The sequence below is a fragment of the Dipodomys spectabilis genome, unplaced genomic scaffold (assembly GCF_019054845.1).
Source record: "Dipodomys spectabilis isolate Male_0828 unplaced genomic scaffold, ASM1905484v1 ptg000043l, whole genome shotgun sequence".
Classification (NCBI taxonomy): domain Eukaryota; kingdom Metazoa; phylum Chordata; class Mammalia; order Rodentia; family Heteromyidae; genus Dipodomys; species Dipodomys spectabilis.
The window spans coordinates 7,071,688-7,095,001 of NW_024870720.1; the positions used below are offsets into that span (position 1 = coordinate 7,071,688).

Genomic DNA, 23,314 nt, shown 5'->3' on the forward strand with positions numbered 1-23,314 from the left:
ATTTATTTTCTGTTCTTTATATAGAACAAATGTCTGTTGAACTTGCATATGTACAGGATTTTTTTCACTCATAATAATAATGAGTTGCAGAAGGGGTATGGAATAGTTCTGGAGTTACCTTTTCTAATCTGGGTATATAATTAACTAATAATATTCTCTGCCATCACACATTTTAAAGTCCTAAGTAGAATTTAAAGAACAGAATTAGTATGTAAACTTTAGAAAATTTTTGTTGTTGTTGTTGGTTGTGGGTTGTATTGTTGTTGGTTGTGAACTCTGGACCTGGGCGCTGTCCCTCAGCTCTTCAGCTCAAGGCTAGCGCTCTACCACTTGAGCCACAGCACCACTTATGGCTTTTTCTGCTTATATGGGGCTGAGGAATTGAACCCAGGCCCTCATGCATGCAAGGCAAGCACTCTACCACTGAGCCACCTTCCCAGCCCCTAGAAATAAATTTTAATAGATTAATCTGATAAAGTTTTTTAACTGTCCTGCAATTTCTAAACTTTAGAAAGTGTTTAGAAATTATATGATGTAACTCATTCTCTTTATAATTGAAAGAATGTTTAGAGTTTGCTGGGTTATTAGTATAATAAAATTAGTTCTAATGTTTTTATTATATATTTTATTATATCCAGTGTTTATATTTTATTATGTTTATATCTTATGACATATTATTACATAACATGTTTACATATATGATTAGGAATAGATCTATTAAAATTGATTATTCATAAATACTATCATTTAAAACTCATGTGAAGTGAGAATTCTAAAATGGTGATAAGCTGGTTATCATATAAACTAGTTATCAAATAGCTGTGTTTTAAACTGTTGAGTTGACCTATAGATCTAAAATAAAAAAAAAAACATAACAAGAACATGGAACAGTCAAAATGTATTACATGCCTAAAGCATGATTAGGCTTATTCCACTTACATGCCTAAAGCTTATTAGACTCCAAAGCCATAGCTTAAAAGCCACACTGTTGAAGTGTGTTCATCTCCCTATCTAATGACATTTAACTTTTCCTATTATAAAATTGAATAATGTCATCTTTTAAATTCATGGACTAACATTTGAGCAGATTTGAAGCAAAAATTTCAAAATACATTTCTGAAAAATTTATTCATAGTTGACACTTACCTATTTTAGAGTAACATGAGCTTGTGTGTCTCAAGTTTAACTTGAATTAAAGCAAGTATGTTAAGATAAAAAGGTACAGATTACAAATTTATAATCCATTTGCAAAACATGTCAATTTGGAATTTAAGAAGGCAGAGAAGAGAGATGGAGGGAGGGAGTTTGGGGGTACATTGTATGAATGTATGGAAATGTCACCATGAAATCCCCTTGTAAACTAGTACTAATAAAACATTTTAATAAATCCTCCCCCCAAAAAGTGAAGTTTTAAAAAAATAAAAAATTTTAGAAAAACAATATATTATTTTTCTTAAGTTAAAACACTGAAAAGATTTTATCACAAGGGGTAAATAGCTTTTGTGTGTGTGTGTTTTTTTTTGTTTTTGTTTTGTCAATTGAGGGGATTGTGCTTAGGACCTAGACACTCTGCTGTCCCCAGCTTGTTTTTTTGCTCAAGGCTTGCACTCTAGTACTCTGAGCCACCATGCTACTTCCAGTTTTCTGATGGTTAATTGGAGATAAAGTCGGACTTTCCTGTCTGGCTTCTGCAGTCCTCATATCTCAACCTCCGGAGTAACTAGGATTGCAGGCATTGAGTAAGGTAATTATCGAGCATTGTTACCCTCTCCTTTGTTTTCCTCCTACCCGGATTTCTTTCATGTTTTAAGAAATATTAAGTTTATACTTTATTTTACAATTGATAGTATATAGTATAAGCCATTTTAACATGGCTCCTGTAATTGTTGAGTTTGTTCATTATTAGACAAATATGCATTTAGTACTTTTTGCCATTGAACTGTATAAGTGCACCAGGGTTACAGTGAAGAACTAAAGCAAAGCTTTACTGGAAATTATCTTGTAGTGAAGTTAAAGACAGTAAATAAACACCTAATGTGCCACATAGTAGTAAGTACTACAAAAAAGTTAGAACTTCATGGCCAGAGAATAATATTATATGGACTAGTTAGTCCATGTAGTCCATTGCATAAACTAGTTAGTTCATGTAGGAAACTTAACTGTATAATTGTTTTAGAAAACATTTGGCTGAACCAGTTTTTATATTTTATGGCAGCAGTTGATAGGACAAGCCAGGTGCCAGTGGCTCTCATACCTTTAATAAACTATTCAGGAGGCTAAGATCTGAGGATACTAGTTCAAAGCCATCTCAGGAAGGAATGGCCAGGAGATTCTTGTCTCCAACCTTTAAAAAGTTCTGGAAGTGGAGCTCTAGCTCAAGTGGTAGATTGCTAGCTTTAAGTGAAAAAGCTAAGGGACAGTGCGTAGGCCCTGAGTTCAAGCCCTCAGTACTCACACACATGCATAAAGTTGTTGGGACAGAAGGAAAATTAAATAAATGCTTAATTTCATGCCATAGAAGCATTAATTTTAGCTAACTACATATTTTTCAATAAAGATACTATCAGAAATTTTAGAGCTCTTACAATCAAGAATATAAAGATAGGCAATTGAAAATAAGAGCATGAGACCTGAATGTCCATTGCATATAGGACATCCAAGTAATGAATAATAAACATGAAAAATTACTCAATAGCATTCATATTCAAGAAAACACAATGATGCTTCATTGTATATTCATGGTATGCCACCTCTTTATACCCAACAGAATGACAGTACCAGTGTTGGCTGGATGTAGAGTAACTGCAGTTCTTAGGAGTATAAATTGGTAACATTAACAGTTGAACACATGTATACTTTATGATGTGGCAGGCTTACTTCTGAAGATAGGTACATGTGGATACACGTACCATTATAATGCATGTATATGCAGACCATGTATATGCAGACTTATCTTTGGGAAGGGGTATGAGGAAGACTTGTTAAGTGTTACTATAGTCACAATAATTGTTCATGAACCTGGGTGAAGATTATATGATGGGTTCATATCATGAAAATTCATGTACTTGTCACTTACACACTCTATTGTGTGTTAAACTTTTATATTAAAATGTTGCTATCTATCTGGAAAATAGATTCAAACAAAAATATTTCCCAAACAAGAACAAAACAGCTGTCTATAATACACAAAAGGCTTCTGCTTGGTGAGGAAACAAAGATAAATGACCTAAGAGAAAAATAGGCAAAAAAATGTAAGTTTGTAGCTCAGAAATAGCCTAATAAACCTTTGAAGTTAGCATCACATCCGGTACCAATCTGGAGTTAAAAGAATTACAATATTCATTGCTAAGTGTCAGGCTTATGGAAATAGATAATAAGCGTACACTCATTTTATGATTCAATTATAAATTTAAGGAAAGTCAAATACTCAAATGTAAGCTACATGCTGTACCCTCAACTCAACAGTTCTCTTAGAAATAAATTCCATGGAAATAAAGACTCACAGAGATGTTTACTGCACATAATCTTAATAGCAAACAGACAAAAACTTGATATTATCCCACATTTTCATTAGCAAGGAGATAGTTCAATGAATTATTTTACAATTTTGCAATGTTATGAAACCGTTAAAAAAAAGTCTTAAAAATATGTTTTTGTGTATATATGAGTTTAGGTAAGAACAATTAAATGACAGAATAATGTTAGCAATAGGATCCTTCTTAGCCATAATCAAAACTCTTATAAATGTATGTATATAGTTAGATATGATTTTAACATGGAGAGAGATGTGAGAGTCTGTGTACTCATCTTGCTATGTTGATTACTGGGGAGAATGGGTAAAGGAGGCCAAATAAGTGAAAATAACATGGAACTAATCCACTAATGTAAAAGGGTTTCTTTGTATATATGTATACAGGTACAATAAATATGTGTGCATATATGTATAATATACATATATATACAAATCAAAAACATATATGTATATAATATGTGGATAAAAAGAATATGTGTGTATATATGCATATATGCAAATAAATAAATGCATCTTCCTGCCATTAAGAATTAAATACTACTAGTTGGCCTTTTCGAACCCACAATTCTGGTGTCCCTTTAAGATCATGGATCCTCCCACCTGTAATCACTAGAACAGCTACTATGTCAATGAGGTATTTATTTATTAAATGTATAGTTCAAAGTTTTGGTTGAAAGAGCATTTGGCCCTTTATGGGAATAACGACATAATTTAACCTTCATATCTGTAATACTCATATCTCTGTTGGTCTTTAAATTTCTTCTTATAGAGAAAAAATGATAAGAAATGTCTCATATCTCAGTGGCCTTGAGTTCAAGATTCAAACAGGCAACCAAACAACAAAATCATTAAAATGACTTCTAGCTATTGGAGCTCTCAAAGCTAGAATTTACTATAATGAGGACCTCTGGTCTGGCTTTCACAACAATGATCTACTGAATCCAGTATAAAATATTATCTATATGAATTATATTTGTAAAAATTCATTCCTTTGAAATATTTAATTTTCCCCTTTGTTAAAAGTGTAAGCTTAAAATTTCATGAAAACAAGATCTGTTAGTGAACATATGAACCCTTGGTAAATACTTAAATGAAGGGAGTGAAGGCAAGATCATTATGAGCTATGGTGGAATTGGTTTTCATTTTCTTATTTGTACCATGCATGGCAAGATGTCTATTATTTCTGGCCCTTGCCCACTGAATGCTGTTAGCACACTCTGAAATCTGCTCTTCCTCCAATTTTTAGATGCCTTTGTCAGGGAGAGGGGGGTGCTATTTTTGTTGAGAACCACAAAGCTAGAGTAATTGAAGAAATGTTATGGATGAGGCTGGGAATGTGGCTTAGTGCCTAGCATGCATGAAACCCTGGGTTCAATTCCTCAGTACCACATAAACAAAAAAGGCCAGAAGTGGCTCAAGTGGTAGAGGGCTAACCTTGAGCAAAAGAAGCTCAGGGACAGTGTCCAGGCCCTGAGTTCAAACCCCAGGACGTGCAAAAAAAAAAAAAGAAAAGTAAAAAAGAAATGTTCTAGAGGGTGGAGTTCTACTTTAAAGGAATAGGATTTTAAAACCAGAGAAATCAGAAGACACACAGCATTATTAAAGAGGAAGCAACATAATGTAGACTATCTTAACTGATGAAGCTGTATATCTTCTACATTGGAAAGTACATGGAATTAGAACAGTATGGATATCCAGAGAGTCTGTCAGGAAAAGAAGTAATTTCATTCTCCAGTTTCTTTGTCCAGTGCCTCCTGCGTATGCCCCCAAATTAATTTTCTAAAACATTGCCCTGTTCAACAGTCCACTTAATAGCACATTTGCTTTTTGCTCAAAGCATTTTATCTAATCAGATTCATCTAACTTTATCTCACCTTTTAAAATTAATTAGGTATGACTGGCTGGATGATCAAACTGATACTTCTCCTCCTCCCTCGTCTGTATGTTCACTTCCTTCTTCATACCTGTCTTATTTTATATCAATCTATCATCGTTCTGCCTGAATAACTTCTTATTCTTAGAAGCCTGGAGTCTAGTGAAACTGGCTTGGCCCACACCACTCTATTAACATGGAATTTTATGTGGTTTTTCTTGCTTCTCTTTCTTGTTTTTGTAGATAGTTTTTTTTGTTTATTATAATAAGGAGCTATGTGAGGTTAAGGTATTTGCTTCACAGTACTTTTCTATGCTTCCAAAGCAGCTTTTAGTTTTTGTGTTTTTTTAGCTAAGTCAAGTACAGCCTTTTGTGTGAAATTATTTGATACATGCACCCTGAAACTGAAATTATGTATTTATAGGCTACAAAATTTTAGTATTTTGGCATTATAATGTTTTGTATTTTAACTTGCCTTTTTGTGTCCCTACAGTACCTAATAATGCATGGATTACTCACAGTAACTACTCAGCATTTACAATTTGATTTTTACTTGTTTTGTCTATTAACTTGTCTTCACTGTATCTGTCTTCACACCCTTGCTTTGTTTTGCCAACAACAGGGGGTACCCCCAATTAAGACACCAGTATACCTAAGAAACAGCCTCTTTAAGTACCACATTTTCCTTTTCCTAAGTAGTATCTTAGAAATTTTAACTATTCTACTAAATGGAAGGGACTCTGTCTGAAATATAGAGCAATGTTGGCGTCAGGTCATTTATTGGAAAAAGAGTAAGAACTGTCACAATTTAAACCTTGGTAGTTTTCAAACTTTTGCTTCTGATTCTTCTTTGTTCAAATGAAGTCTTTCCCACAATCTTACCTCATTAATTGAACGCACTCCTTTTCAGATAAAGGCGGAAGGTAACAATCTGGAGCCCCACCTTTGTACTTCTTCCCACTCTTACCCTCATCCAAAGAGCAAAGGTTGACATTTGTCATAACTTACCTAATTAAAAAACGCTTTTTACAGAACTCTTTTTGTGGTATTTCATCTAGCAACTTGATTTAAAAATAGGAACGCCTCCGTTGTAAAGTGTTTTTTAAGTACAAAGGAAAATGCTCTGGAATCCATTTCTTGTTTCAGCAATAAAAGAGTTAATACAGTAAGCAGGAGAGACTGAGACACTGCACTGGGATAGTGCTTTCTGTCTCGGTCATTTGTGGTCTAAGAAAAGGGGGTGGTATTCTGCATTTGAAAGGACTTTAATGAATGCTGTGAGTGTTTGGTGAGAGCTAATGGTCAGATTGGGAAAGGAGAGCCGGGAAGTGGTCTAGCTGCTTCAGGATAGGTGGATCAGAGTTTGCTGTGATTGAACGGAATGTTCCACCGTGTTTCATCTTTATTCATTATCCTTTGTTCTTTATAATCTGATAGATATATTGGCATGCAAGTAAATGTAGATATATGTGAATGTGATTTATTTTCCTTTCAATCTGTTTGTTGTGTACAGCAGGGCATATACTTCTCTTGTCTTGGTTGGATGCACATATCTCTGTGTGCAGTGCTTTTTGCCCGTTGCCTAGACGATCACTTGGTTTCACTGAGGATGTCTGGTTCTCGTAAAGAGTTTGATGTGAAACAGATTTTGAAAATCAGATGGAGGTGGTTTGGCCATCAAGCATCATCTCCTAATTCTGCAGTTGACAGCCAGCAGGGAGAATTTTGGAATCGAGGACAGACTGGAGCAAACGGTGGGAGAAAGTTTTTAGATCCATGTAGCCTACAATTGCCTTTGGCTTCAATTGGTTACCGAAGGTCCAGCCAACTGGATTTTCAGAATTCACCTTCTTGGCCAATGGCATCCACCTCTGAAGTCCCTGCATTTGAGTTTACAGCAGAAGATTGTGGCGGTGCACATTGGCTGGATAGACCAGAAGTGGATGATGGCACTAGCGAAGAAGAAAATGAATCTGATTCCAGTTCATGCAGGTTGATTATTTTCTTACTGTTAGAAATGGGGTGTGGGCGTATACTCTCTATAATGTCCTAAAATAATGTAGTATTTATTGTTTAAAATATATGCTTATATGTACATCTACAAGCATCTTGCCTAAGTAGTATTTTGGTATAAGCATGCAGTACTTTTGTTAGTGTTTTTTTTAATGCTCCCACATTAATTCTATAAAATTATAAAGATAACAAATAGCATTCATTTTGAAATAGTTTGTCTTTCATGTGTAGATCTGACTTGCTTTGAAAATAATATATAGTAACAATTTTAAGCATCATCACCTAGTGGTTTGCTTTATTTATTTATTCTCTAAATGCATAGCAAAACTACAGAAGACATTTCTATAGTATAAAATTTTGTAACAAATTTAGCTTATGATCAATTATGCTCATTTTAAATTGAATGGAAATGAAGATTTTACAGAGACCCACATGGTAGTTGTCCATTTTTGACACCATTTTAGTTGTCAATACTATTTTTCTGTGGTTATTTCTTTGTCCTGTTTCTGTTGCTGCTCTCCTGACTAATACAGAGAAATACCAGGTAACACATCTTTTCCAAGATGACAGCTACTAATTCCTGTTACCTTCACTTTTACAGCTATTTAGATTTAGATTCCTGCTATTCAGAGAAAGAAAGGACATTCTTTTTAGGAGAGTTTAAAGGAATGTAGAGGGACTAGCTGTCATCCACTGGTGCAAAGGGGGGCAGGAAGACAGGGAATAAATTAGAAGAACAGAAGTAAAGAAAAAACTAATAATTTCATACAAATAATTTTCTTCACCACCCTTGGAATCTGGTTTGTTTTTTAGGAGTGAATTTTCTTATTAATCATTTTGAACAACTATAACATTATAGTCTAACAAGTTAGAGCATAAGTCATCTTTTTAATTCATTTTCATTGGAAAATATTTCTAAATAGCTAAAAGACAAGTAGTGTATCATTTGACTTAAAATTTCTTTGCAGGTTTTGCTTTGTTATTGTTGATATAAGCATCAAAAGGGATTGAAATAAAATTAATTCATGTATGCATAGATCTCCCGATTGAGGATATTTACTACTATCTTTCACTCTTCTAACCTTCAGAACATGGAATTCTGAATTGTGGTGTTGGAATGATAGAAAAAATAGACCAGTCATCTGTAATCAGTTGTATAATGGAGAGGGAATATCTTTACATAGGTAAATAGTGCATTTAATTTTTTTAAATTAGTTCATGACTTGGCATTGTTGTAAGGGACCAGAAAACTACTAATTTTGTTTCAGAGATCACTCAGGTAGGGTATTTCATTGTTTCGTATTTTCTGTGGATACTTGTTGCCATAAAGAGAACAACTTGCACAGTAAAAGGTGCATCATTTTTTGTGAGGAACTAAGGGATAATCATTGTTCCATTTGAAAATTGAATTACAAAGTTTTTTCAAAACGGAAATATTCATCCTTTACAACATAGGTCATAAAATTCTTAACATGAATCTAGTTCCTAGAAAAATTATGTTTAATCTCAGGAAGGATAGTGGTCACCATAATTTACTTCCTCACAACAATGGTAATTTGCATAGCTGATAACACCTGAATTTAAATCATCTATTATTTGGTATAGCATGGTGAAATATCATCTTGATGGGGCATTTGTTATGAAAGAAAAGAAATATGTTGTACTGAGAGATTGCTATATGAATTTTTCAAGAATTTTAGATCGACATTGATAGATCAAAATGAAAATGGTGCTTTAAAAACCTAGAGCAAACAGTTATTTTAAAACTATTAATCAAGAAGACTGATCTAAGTACGATGGTAGTAGATAGTTTGCATTTCAGAGACCAAACTTTTCCACAGTATTATTTCAAAAATAAAGTTAATATTTGACCTTGTCCCAAAGATATATTTATTTGCCTCAGTTTTTTGATTAAGTGAACATCCTGACTTCTCTAAGTGGTTGTCCTATAATAAACAAATCAAAGCCTATCTATCATGGTTAATGTCAAAAGAGATTTCAATAACATTCATCAAATACTTATATTTAACTTGGAAACAATTTTATTTATCATATAATATTTGTAAATAACATATAGGAAATATTTTGAATACATTATAGATTGATATCTTAAGATACTAAAACATAATTAAGAAATATATACATATGAGGTAAGTGCTCTATCATTTGAGCCATGGTCCCAGCCCATAGTGACTTCTGTAAATAGTTATAATATTTACATAGATCTCAGAATGTAAACTGAATTGTTCAGGTATTAGAAAAAGTAGAAGAATGCTGAGTGATTTTTTTCATATTTAGAATCACAACACCCTCAGTGGATCAGGATATTTAAAGTTGGAGTTAAGGGGCTGAGCGTTTAGCCCAGCGGAAGGGCACCTTCCCGGCATGCGCAAGGCCCTGGGTTCGGTCCTCAGCCCTGGAAAAAAATAAATATAAAATAAAGCTGGAGTTAGGAGCATATGTAAATAATATGATTTACCAGATATATTTCTAGCTAAGAGAAGTATGTGCCTGAACATTAGACTCCTGGTCATTTTACTATCTAAATGGTTTTAAAATGTCCTGCCTTTTTACTTTGATCTTGAGTCTATAGCCTATTCACTATCTCTCCACAAGAATAATTAAGTCATTGATATTAAAATATAAACTCGAGATTTTTAAGAAAAATCTCATTTTTTATATCATTGGGAAGTTTAGACTCTAAACAAAATCATATGAACTATAGATTGCTAAAACCTCAATTCCAGACAAATTCTTAACAGGGTTTATGTGGTAACCATGATGTTGAACACAGTATAAAACAAAATTTATACTTTAACTAATTTGCTCACTCAGAAGTTAATGTAACTTGTGGCAAAATCTTTTAAACTGAGGGGAATTTCCTTATTTCAAATCTTGTTTATAAATTAGTTTAATATTTTAGATTTTAGACTTTTTACTCAATTTGTATAAGGTTTCACTTTTTAAAAGTTCCAAAATAATCACTATCTATCTAATACAAGGCATACAGGAAGTTCTAAACATACTAATAAATGGATTCTTTTACCCTTCACAGCAGATTAAATAGTTACTGTTATTTGCAGATGAAACAAATGAGACACAGAAAGACTAAGTAACTTGCTCAAGGTTAGTAAGTAAAAGAGCTGCATTTAAAAAAAGAACTTTAGGGCTGGGAAGTTGGCTCAGTGGTAGAGCGCTTGCCTTGCATGCCAGAGGCCCTGGGTTCGATTCCTCAGCACCACATAAGCAAAAAGAAAAAAAGCCGGAAGTGGCGCTGTGGCTCAAGTGGTAGAGCGCTAGCCTTGAGCTGAAGAGCTGAGGGACAGCGCCCAGGCCCAGAGTTCAGGCCCCACAACCGGACCAAAAAAAAAAAAAAAAGAACTTTAGCTTAAAATTTATAAAAAATAAAAACAGTACTATACACTTATATATACCTACATATGTGTATATTAGTGATGTACAGTGTGGAATATGTAATATATATGTTAATATCCCATGCTGAATTTTTTGTTATTTATATCGCACTTTAATATAGTACATCATTACTTTAGTGAATCAATATTGTTGTTATCTTTTTTGGGGGGTGGTGCTGGTCAATTGTGAGGCTTGAATTCAGGGTCTAGGCATTGTCCCTGAGCTCTTTTGCTTAAGGCTGGCACTCTACCACTTTGAGCCATAGCTCAACTTCCAGTTTTCTGGTGGTTAGTTGGAGATAAGAGTCTCATGGACTTTCCTGCCAAGGCTGACTTGAACCACAAACTTCAGATCTCAGACTCCTGAGTAGCTGGGATTACAGGTATGAGTCATTGGGTCCTGGCCTGATGTTATTTTTAGTTGAAGTCCACAATATTCAGATTTCCTAAGTTTTATGGGTTTGTTGTTGTTGTTGTTGATGTTGTTTTACCTAATGCCCATTTCCTGCTCCAGGACCTGACCCAATATATCATACTGTATGAAGTTATGTCTTTTTATGTGCCTCATGGTTGTGATGGTTTCTTGGATTTATCTTGCTTTTCATGACTTTGGTGTTTTGTTACTTGTTGGGATTTGTCTTTTTCTAATGACTAGACCAGAATTAGGAGTTTGGAGGAAAAGTGCCACAAAAATAGAAACTTCTCTTGAAAAATTACTCCATGAAGGAATATTGAGCCATGAAGTGGAATTTTGAAGCTGCTTTATAATATGTAAGACAGTGCTGAGAGCTCACCCTGTAATCCTAACTACTCTAGGGACTGAGATCTGAGGATCTTGGTTCAAAATCAGCCCTGGCAGGAAAGTCTGTGAGACTCTTATCTTCAGTAAACTACGAAAAGCCGGAAGTGGAGCTATGACTTAGCTGGTAGAGCACCAGCCTTGAGTAAAAAAGCTAAACCCAGCTGCCCAGGCCCTGAGTTCCAACTCCAGTTCTTGGGGTGGTAAAAAAAGATACACAGGAAACATGACACTTCTGGTGTCTGTCTTCTGCAACACAATCAAGGGAGTAAATCCTAAATGAGAAAGAAAGAAATCTCTCATCCCTCTGAGATTTTAAAGATTTGGACCATCAAGCGTAGGTCCATATTATTTGTTTTGTTTTTGTTAGTGTATATTAGTTGCATACAGTTGAGTTTTATTATGATTTGTCCATTTTTTGTACCTTCATGTCTACTGTTCAACTGTAATTCTACAGACAGTAGAAACTTAATTTTTAATGCTAAATAAAAAATTTTAAATAATCAAGATTTGGGTGGAAGGGAAAATGGTAGAAGAGGTTACACTGATCAAGATGCATTACACACATAAATTGTTGTGTTGAATTGAAACTTGTACAATCATTTAAAGATATTTTTAATTAGTTTTTTTAATCCTGGTATCAAGTCAGATATGTGACACTTTTGTAATCCCAGCACTCAATAGGCAGAAGCATGTAGAATATGATTTCCAGGCTAGCCTGAGTATGTAGTAAAACCATGTCAAAAGGAAAAAAAAATCCTAGTGCAAATCCTCATGACCAAACTAAAACACATAGGAAAAGGAAGAGGAAGTATTTATATCATCCTCTGAAGATCAGAAAGTTCAGTCAGGGACAGTGATATGTATGATCACTATGAAACCTGAGACGCTTGTTCTTACACATAGCTAAGGTACAGTCACAGGACTGCAATGAACTTTTGTCTAAAATCTTTCAAACTAGTCTTTTTTTTTTCTGTTGAACTACCGTTCTCCCTTTAAAACCTCAGTCCTAGCACTCATTGCCTCAGTGTAAAGGTAAATGAAAATCCCATACCCTCACAGATGATTTGACCAGCTTTGATATCATCTAATCCTGGCTTTGACACTTTGGCCATTTGGGATCTCAAAACTTCTTATCTGCAAATGAGATGATGTATAAGGCAGTTGAATTAAATGACTGAATAGTTTCTTTCTACTTGTGAAAATTGTGTATGTCATTACATTTCAGTACATTAAACTATAGTTTAATGGTCTAAAGTTAGGTGGATGAGCAGTAAATTCTTTGTTTAAGCAAATTCATTTTTAATTGCTTTTACAAAGTCCTAAATGTCTTTAAAAAATAAAAGCAAGAATTGTTTTTATGCAGCTGTTTAAGTCTGTTGAATAGTTCTGTTGCTTACTCTTAATGTGGTCTTTCATGAGTGATGGCTTTACTTTTCTATAAGACTCAGATGAAAAGCTTGCACTTTTTTAGAAGATCCTGGAAATTTAAGTGAAGGCCTTGTGCTTGTTAGGCAGGTGCTTCGCCACTTGAGTCATACTCCCAGACCTACTTACACTTCTTTTGACCTTGGCCTCGACCTTGCATTTGGAACAAGGAAAGTGATTTCTATACCCACATTATGAAATATCTCCTTGTTCATTTAACATGTGATGGCATTTGAAGACTTGACAATACATAAAGAAGTTTGAAGTGTTATGGTTTTTGTTTATATATATATACATATTTATAAATATATATGGTGTTTTACCTATATGTTCATTTTGAAATTAACACTCAGTTTAACTTATGTTGTTAAATTATTTTATCCAGGGAAATTTACTTTACGTGATGGAGTATTCATTGTGTATGTCAGTGTTTTGAACTGTGGGTTCATCATGGACTGACTTTTTATTATACTCATCTCTTGGATTAGGTGAGTGCTGACAGTCCTCAGCCTGTGACAGATGTTAGGATTGCCTGTAGGGTTTCTGAAAAATAGGGATCAGGTCTCATTTCAGATGTAGTGAATGAGCCTCAGGAAGTGGGGCCCCAGGTGGCAGGACTCCCTCATAGTATACTGATTTGTTTCAGGATCTGAACACAAAACACCAAGTTCTTGATAAGAAATGAGATGATGTATCCAGTAATTGGGCTTAGATCAGCATCCAAGTTTGCTTGTAATAATCACTGATGAAAGTTTTATAAAATGTTGTTCTTTCAGAATTCAATATTGTAAGTGCTTATGTTTGGTTTGAATGGTGGCAGTTCACTCAAAAAATAATCGACTTAACTCGTTTTGTCATTATTGATAATTTAAATACAAGAAATGAGTATTTGATTTATTTACTTTGTTCTTAAAGGAATTTGTGGCTCTCAAAAATTAGAATTTTTTTCTCATAATGAGATTAATGATGGTTTTTTAGGGGGGAAGTAGGGGGTGCTGCAGGGGACAGAATTGAACCTAGGGCCTCCCACATGCTAAATACATGCTTTTACCACTGAGCTACATCCACAGGCCATGTGCACTTTTTATGTTTATAAAGCACTGAAAATGCAATGGACTAGGAGAACATTTATGTCAAAGTACTGCTAGCTTGAGAAACACATAAATCTCAGTCAAATATAAGTTGTTGTGAGCGTACTCTATATATAACCATTCTTGTTTCAATGGCCTTTCTTGTATTTGATCTCTTCATCTAAGACCCCAGTCTTCTCCAGTCAGCATGTAGATGGGGAAAGTATAGGAAAGCCATGCTGCTCTTAGCCACACCAGCTAAGGTGAACTGTGGGATAACAATTCATTTCCAACATAAGACGATCTGTAAGAGAGTCTAGGAAATGCTGTCTGGCCATAATCATAAGAGAGAAAGAAGAAGGGGGTCAGTGATCACAGAGTAGTCTCTTCTATAGCCTTTTCTATCATGAATAAATGCTACAACGCTTGACGAAGCACTTGGCTTTAAAAAGTGAAAACTTGCCTGGGCGCCGGTGGCTCACGCCTATAATCCCCGCTACTCAGGAGGCTGAGATCCAAGAATCGTGGTTCCCAACCTAGGCAGGAAAGTCTGTGAGACTCTTATCTCCGATAAACCACTGGGAAAAAACCCAGAAGTGGCACTGTGGCTGGAGTAGTAGAGCGCTCACCTTGAACTGAAGAGTGAGGGGACAGCGCTCAGGCCCAGAGTTTAAGCCCCATGACCAACCAAAAAAAAAGTGAAAACTTTCGTCTTTCTTGTTTTTGATGAGATTACTCAATAGTTGTATTAAGAAAAATCTCAAGATAGAGAAAAGCTTGATACAACAAAGCATTCATCAGAATCTTAGTATTGTTAAAATGTGTTAAGAAGTGGGAACTAAACTGGTGACTTTTGTTGATTGTGTAACTGATGGATATCAATTACTTGACTTTCAAGCTTGGTGGCATATGCCTACTGGCAAACATGCTTCTCAAATTAAAATTTGCAAATTTCAAATCATGTTTTAAACCCCTGGGTTTTGCTTTAATCTAACTTATTTAATATATATTATGGATTATCTGGGCTTTTGAGGACTAGCCAAGGAGTCAGAAGATTTATAACACTTGTTTTTATGACAGTGTATTTAGTAAATGAACTGTGCAGTATAACCCATTTTTAAGTAATGGATGACTAGGATTTATATATCCAAAACATTTTAATTGCTTTGTTGCCTTCAGACATAAGAACAGAATGATTTCTTACACCATTAAATATAGTGTTAGTGATAAGGTTATCAATATTATATAGCTTGGCTCTATAAAGAATATATGTAACTATTAGCTAGCAGATAAATGACTCATTCACTTAGTGTTTATAGACACACAAATGATTTGAGCCTTCGTTGGTTTTAAAAAGCAAAAGTAATCAGTGTAGGCAGGGTGTGTCACATGTCTATAATCCCAGCATTTGGAAGACTGAGGGAGGTGGATTGTAAGTTTGAAGCAAGCCTGGCTGAATATCAAGATCTTGACTCAAACCAATGCAGCAGTAGTACTCACTAGACACTATGTGAAAAATGACTGTAGAACTTGTGGGTGAGGACAGGAAAAAAGAAAAAAACTGGGAGAGAATGAGGGAAGGAATGACATTGTCCCAGAAGAAATGTACTCATTATGTGACTTATGTAACTATAATCTCTTTGTATATTACCTTTATAATAACAATAAAGAGGAAAAAAACAGAAAAAAGATCCTGCCTCATAAAAGTAACATATTGAGTGACCATACATTAATACTGATTGGCATTGTTTTTTCCAATACATTTGAAGGCTTTAACAGGGCTTACTAGGAAAGGTGTTTTCAGTATGATAGTAATATTTCAAAATGTGTTTTCTTTTTTTTCAGGACTTCCAATAGTAGTCAGACATCATCTTGCCATACCATGGAACCATGTTCATCAGATGAATTTTTTCAAGCCCTTAATCATGCTGAGCAAACATTTAAAAAAATGGAAAACTATTTGAGACATAAACAGTTATGTGATGTAATTTTAGTTGCTGGTGATCGAAGAATTCCAGCTCACAGGTAACTTTTCTCATTTCTAGTTACGTGAAATATTTCCTAAATAATTCAGTTATAGATGGTGAGGTCAATTATGCCAATTAGCTGTTATGCTTTTGGTCCCAAGCATGTCTCATGGAATTTCCACAAACAGTGCATATGGTTACTACATATTAAGTGAGCATAAGAGATTGTTTTTGTCTTTGTAGAAGCACAAAAAACAAAACACATTAACCCTAACCAGTCAATATTCTTTTGTATAAATTTTGGCCATTATAAGCACTTTTTATGTAATATTCTACCTATTAAATACTTACTGTTAGTTTTGTTTTGTTTTCTGTAGGTTTGTTTTCTGAGACAGAGTCCTTACTTGTCTCAAACTTGCAATCCTCCTGCCTTAGCCTCTTGAGTGTCAGGATTACAAGACACACAACCACACTTGGCTTAGCTATTGAACACTTCAAATAAACTTAATGGAAGTTCAAGTTGGCAGGTAGTTAAAGCAAAATAGAGTTACAAAAGTGAACAATTTTTAGATTATTTATTTAAGTGCTGCTGACTTATGCCTGGGCTTTACCACTGAGCTACATTCCTACCTAACAGATTTTAAAGTTCACCTTTATCCTAGTTTCTGTTTGCTGATCTCTAAAAAGTATGAAAAATGGTGTTAGTTTAAATTATGTATTTATTAAAGTAAGCAAATTAAAAGGCCTGTTTAAAAAAGAACAGTTCATTTTCTTCTCACAATTCTGTATTTATTCATTTGTTCATCGTTAATTACCACTGTGAACCCAGAGGGGTTTTCTTTAATGCCTTTCAACACTAATTAACACTCTCCCAAAAGTTTTGTAAAACCCTACAAAGTAGAAGCAAAAGCATTGCAAAGAATGAGTTTAGTGTTGTAATTGTCAGCATTAATGAGATACTTCTATAAACTATGATGGGAATTCCATGTTATGAACATAGATTTATTAGAGAAGATATTGCAAATGTTAACAAGAATTTCATAGAAGAATCTCAAACCCAGTATTTGCAAAAATGAACTTATTACCATTGCTGTTATGGTTGCATTAGCTCTCAATCTTCTCATGTAGATTACTCATGTTACCTCCTAAATCTGCTCCATGCTTCATCCTTTCTCCCTTCATTCTCTTTCCTGTTTATTTGTCAGTACTGGGGATTGAATTCAGGACCACATGCTTTGTAGGCAAACCTTGCTGTACTACTTAAGCCTTGTCGCCAGTCCTTTGCTCCCATTTTGTTTTTTAAGTAGATGTTCAAACTTTTGCCTGAGCAGCATCAGAGCACAATCCTATCTCTGCCTCCCACCCGAGAGGCATGAGCCATCACATCCAGCTTGTTTTAACTTTGATATGGTTTAGAGACACAGTCCTTTATCTGTCTCCCAGGTAGCTGGGGTAACAGGTGTGAGCTTCACTGCATTATGTTTTAACACAGCTGCCTGAATGAATCTTTACACTGGAACTCAGACTGAGTCACTTCTCTGATCAGACATTTCATTGGCACTTGACATCACTGAATATGAGAGCCAGAGTACTCAATGACCTATATCACCCAGCCTGCCTTGAATTCTCAAATGTTTTCCCCATTGCTTTCCTTGCTTACTCTTTATGGGTCATATAGTCCTCTTTAGATTTCCTTGAACATACCAGACACACTGCTTCTGCCCAAATACTGTTCTCAGATACTTGTATGATGAAGTCCTTCACCTCCCTCATGCTTTTGCCCAAATACCACATTCCAGTAAAACTGTTAAACTCCCCATCCATTCCCTATTCATCTTTCCCTACTTTCCCCACTATACCTGTTATCATCTTTTATCTCCCTTCAAAAATCTAAGATCTTACTGAGAAGGAAGTTTTGTCTACTTTGTACACTTTATCATAAGCGTATATCATTATTTTTTAAGTGTTCAGTAGTATTTGTTTGCCGCAGGGAAAAAAAAAAGGGAGGAAGCGGAAGAGAGCAGAAGTTAGGGAGGGAGGGATAAATGGGCAGTTCTTCAAAGAAGGAACCAGGATGGCCCATAAATATTTGAAAACTCTTCAGCCACCCTAGTAATCAGGAAAAGGACTGTTAAAGCAACAGTGAGATAGCATTTAACATCTTGTAAATGGTCAGAAATTTAAGAATCTGACAGTATTGTAAGGAATCCTTGGCTCTTACACAAGGCTGGTGAGGGGTCTGAATTGGTACAGCCTTTGGAGAGCAATTTGGCAAACTTATTACTCAGCAAACCATTCCTGAAAAGGAAGGAGACTGAAGTTAGAGACACAAAAAGACCTTTGTCTGTTGTTTATATCATAATATTAATTCTTTCAAAAGTGAATTGAGTAACTCTGCATAAATATTCTTACATATAAATACCATCAAGACCCATAAATGAAAAGAAGTATATGCATATATGTGTTATATATAAACTATATAATACATGTGATATATGTTTTATATACATATATACCTAAAATATACTCCAAATATATATACCATAAATATGACTCCGAAATTTGACAGACATACTATAACATACTGTAAGTTTGTTTTAATGTAATAGATTTATAGTATTATAAATACTATAATTTTATATTGAAACACATATCATATGCTACAATATTTAAAGTGTTATAGAAGTGAAAAATAACTTAATAAAATCATTTTCAAATGTCACTTAAATATGTACTACTTCTAAAAATTGCTTATATCTTCAAAAATGATAAAGAGCTGGGCACTAGTGCCTCATGCTTGTCCTCCTAGCCAACTCAGGAGGCTGGATCTGAGGATTGTTTTGAAGCCAGACCAGGGTAGCACCCAGGCCAAAATAAATAAATAAATAAACAGAAAATGGCTGTTGCATTTTCCTTTTTTAAAAAATATAATTGGCTTCATGCTATTGGCTATTTTCTTGATGTGAGAAAGTGGTATCTGCATAGTGAGCAGGTAAATCATTATCTCAGCAGAAAAATTTCAGAGGAAGGAAGTAGAGCATAAAGCCAATTTGTCAAACTTAAGATGAGTTTCCCAGTACTATGGACTGTCTAAGGGTAGCGAATGAGAAGAGAAGATAAAGCACGAGCATTAATGTGGTCACTGATTTTTTTTTTCCAATGTGTTCTCAGATTGGTGCTCTCCTCTGTCTCAGATTATTTTGCTGCCATGTTTACTAATGATGTCAGAGAGGCAAGACAAGAAGAAATAAAAATGGAAGGTGTAGAACCGAACTCATTATGGGCCTTGATTCAGTATGCATATACAGGTAATAAGTCTGATCATGTCAGTTAAAGCCACTTAGATTTATGTAATTAGATTTCAGGTTTCTGCTTTTAACAAAACATTCCATAAGTGGTAGTCTAGTTCTGCTATTGTCATCATCACCTTATCATACGTAAATAGGTTAAAATCTCCATATTAAAGCCTCTAAAATGGTTAGAGTGTTTGAATAGTATGCTAAAATATTAATATATAAATCAATGAGTGATACAAATAGTCAAAATTTTTTCCTTTAGAATTTGAGACTTATGTAGAGTAGATAGTTACCAACTAATAAATCATTTTTAAATACTGAGTTTTTTAGATTTTTTTTTAGCAGAGGTCACAAAACAGCTTGCATATGTATTTTATCCATTTAGTAATTTCTCTGAAATGTCTTAAGCCTTCTAGATTGCAATACATGCAATGAGTTCTTAATTTAGAAATCTTATCCTTCAGTTATTTTATGAAGAAGAGTCACGTACTCCATAATTAATGATATTTCTTCTTATCATTAAGGCCGCCTAGAATTGAAAGAAGATAATATTGAGTGCCTGTTGTCCACAGCCTGCCTCCTTCAGCTTTCACAGGTTGTGGAAGCATGCTGTAAGTTTTTAATGAAACAACTTCATCCATCCAACTGTCTTGGAATCCGTTCTTTTGCTGATGCCCAAGGTTGTACAGATTTGCATAAAGTGGCTCACAATTATACGATGGTATGTATTGTTTGAAAGAAGGAAAGCATAACCTCTTTACCTTATTCCTTATTGTTGAAGGCTTGTCTGCATGTTGTTTTCACATGGCTTTGCTGTGTGTCTTGAGGTTTAGGTTCATAGTCTAGCATGTCATATTTTCAGTTTGTTATGAAGGGGTAAAGCACTAAGCAATATTTCTACTGACAGATGAGACCTAAGTTTTTGCAATCAGTAAGAAGTGGGGCAGTGGCCTAGTGTACTATTCCATATAATACTTTCAGATCTGCTGCTTTCTAAAGTCAGAGTTCACCAAGCATTTTACTTTGCAGCCCATGGATGAATCTCATAATTATCAACATAAACATTGATGGAAATAGGCAAGAGTGGTTTATATATTGATACAATGTTAATACAAATGATAAGAGGACTAGCTAGAAGACTTTTTCTTAAGGATAAATCTGATTGCATTTATGAAGTATTTGTAGCCATGAAGGGCAACATTCTTATTACTTATGTGCTTAAATATACATCATCAAAGCCAGGTGCCAGTGGCGCACACCTGTAATCCTAACTACTCAGGAGGCTGAAATCTGCGGATCATGGTTCAAAGCCAGCTTGGGCAGGAAAGTCCATGAGACTTATCTCCAATTAACCACCAGAAAACCAGAAATGATGCTGTGGCTCAAAGTGGTAGAGCACTAGCCTTGAGCTGAAGAACTCAGGGACAGCACCCAGGCCCAGAGTTCAAGTCCCATGACCAAAAAAAAAAAAATTAATTGAATATATATATATATATATATATATATATATATATATCATATCACATATATATATATATCACATATATATATCATAGAGAAGGTTCTGAATGGCAGCTTAAAGGGTAATAGAATATGGATTGATGTCAGATAGTAAGAAAAGAAGGGCATGTTGAAAGCATATTTTTAGAACCAGTCTTGAGTCTTAATAGTAGATGGTACAAGGAAGGAAGGTGTGTGGATTTTATTATGAACAGCCAATCTTACCATGCTATCATAGGCAATGGTTTCAGTGTGTTGCTTTAAGACCTTCAACTAGGGCAGCACAAATTCTAAGAGAAAAAAGAATGTGAACATCAGTGTACCTGCATGTAGTTGTCCACATTGCTAATTATACCAACATCCTAGTCCTCCCTCCTCCATGCTGCTATTGAGTTGGTTTGTCTGTGAAGAGATTGACAGTGCTTTAGGAATTTTCATAAGAGTAAGAATAGATGAATAGATGTTTGCCAACTATTGGGAACATAAGCTTGATGTGAGGATTATATGAGTGAATCAAGTTTGATATTTACTCTATTCAAGTCAATAGGATTTAAATGTGAGTAAACAATCACATAAAACTACAACTCACATTCTCAAGGATGATGATTGTCACAGGGCCTCAAGTGAAAAAATAAGAGATTATATAATAGGACAGTAATATACAGAACCAGTATGGTTTTCACCTAATATTTCTTAATTAAATCCTTTGAAATCCCTTACCCCTCAATCTGTATCCTTCTTTTTAGATATTATAACCTTACATATGCAGCTTCAAATACTTTTGGAAAAAGATAAATTTATAATGGGTTTTTTTCTTCCTAATAACTTTATTTTTTTATTTATTTATTTTTTGTCGATGTGGGGCCTGAACTCTGGGCCTGGGTGCTGTCCCTCAGCTCTTCAGCTCAAGGCTAACACTCTACCATTTGAGCCACAGCTCCACTTCCAGCTTTTTCTGCTTATGTGGTGCTGAGGAATCGAACCCAGGATCTCATGCATACAAGGCAAGCACTCTTAGCACTGAGCCACCTTCCCAGCCCCGCTAATAACTTATAACTTAATATTTCTTTCCTACACAGGAGTTTTTCTCATGTGAAAACATTTGCATGCATTTAGGTCACTCCATTTGTTTACAATAGTGGCATGATTGCTGCTTTAAGCCTCGACATAAATTAAATTTAAATTAGCTAGCTGTTTTTAAAACTATTTTTATAGCCAATTAGTTGTGGTAGAGTTTTTTTTTTCCCTTCAAGGTCATTACTTAACATTACTTAGTTTGAACAGCATGTGAAGTAGAATTCTAATAACAATAAGTAATTTAGAGGCAGATTGTCTGATTTGAATTGTTGCTATGGGAACTGAATAAAAATGTATAGCAAAATTCAATCTTCATTTTAAGTTCTTCAGTAATTTCATTTGCTTACAAACTATTCCAAAGGGGAAAGGGCACCATTCTAGCAAGCTTTTAGTGGCCTATATATTTCTTGTATTCTAAAACATATTTTAAAATGTGAAGTAAAAGCTGGGCACTGATGGTTCATACCTATAATCCTAGTTACTCAAGAGACTGAGATCTGAGTATCATGGTTGGAAGCCAGCTCGGGAGGAAGGTCTGTGAGACTCTTATCTCCAATAAACTACTCAGAAAAGGCCTGAAGTGGCACTGTGGCTCAAGTGGTGAGCATTAGCTTTGAGCCAAAGAAGCTCAGGGTCAGTGCCCAGGCCCTGAGTTCAAGCTCCAAGACTAGCACAATATATATATGTGAAGTAAAGGATAGGCACAGTGGCTCACAGTTATAATCCTATTCTTATCCCAGCTACTTGGGAAGAATATTCCTGAGGCTAGCCTGAGATTCTGAAAAATAACCTAAAGCAAAAAAGTTTCAAAGTGTGACCCATGTAGTAGAACACTCTTAAGGCAAGCACAAGACACTGAATTCAACCCTCAGTGTTACCCAAATGAAAAAAGAAGCATAACGCTATGCCAGTACTGTGTCTGTTTAAAGATATTGCACAATACAAGTAAGAATTCAGGAGAAGGAGTTCCTTTTTGGGAACCTAGAGTGGAAACTGTTCCTTTAGTTCCAACTCCCACTGACCAAGCCATTTAACTTCTAAAAAACAAGTCTAGACAATTATACCATTACAAACAGGTAAAAGACAAATGTTTGGTACCAAAACAAAGAGCAACTGTTAATTTTACAATTTGAATTTTGTTTCTAAATCTACGAAACTCACAAAAACATTAAATTCTGCTAAAATACCCTTTTTAAGAGCAAAATAATGCTTTTGCATAGACTTTTGTTTGGTTCAGTAGTGTAATTTGTTGAAAAACTCAATTTTTACTTAATGTAAGTTATGCTAGAATGCAAAGGGTATTGCTGTGAAATAGAAACATTAACAAATAACATCAAATGATTATC

The 23,314-nt window shown here is 34.7% G+C and overlaps 1 protein-coding gene across 6 annotated transcripts in view; it reads left to right on the forward strand.

The window, feature by feature from the left end:
- The window catches only part of Klhl5 (kelch like family member 5), a 59,972-nt gene that overhangs the window by 10,626 nt on the left and 26,032 nt on the right, over positions 1–23,314 (forward strand). For 2 of the 6 annotated variants that reach the window (XM_042678240.1, XM_042678239.1), the window contains exons 2-6: positions 6,919–7,397; positions 8,507–8,602; positions 15,974–16,153; positions 19,267–19,403; positions 19,916–20,112. In XM_042678240.1, coding sequence (XP_042534174.1) covers positions 6,949–7,397; positions 8,507–8,602; positions 15,974–16,153; positions 19,267–19,403; positions 19,916–20,112 — 1,059 coding nt within the window. In that variant the 5' untranslated portion in view covers positions 6,919–6,948. Of the gene's footprint in view, positions 1–6,918; positions 7,398–8,506; positions 8,603–13,490; positions 13,547–15,973; positions 16,154–19,266; positions 19,404–19,915; positions 20,113–23,314 lie in introns of those variants that run through there. The other 4 variants (XM_042678245.1, XM_042678243.1, XM_042678241.1 and 1 more) reach the window with 3 other exon arrangements.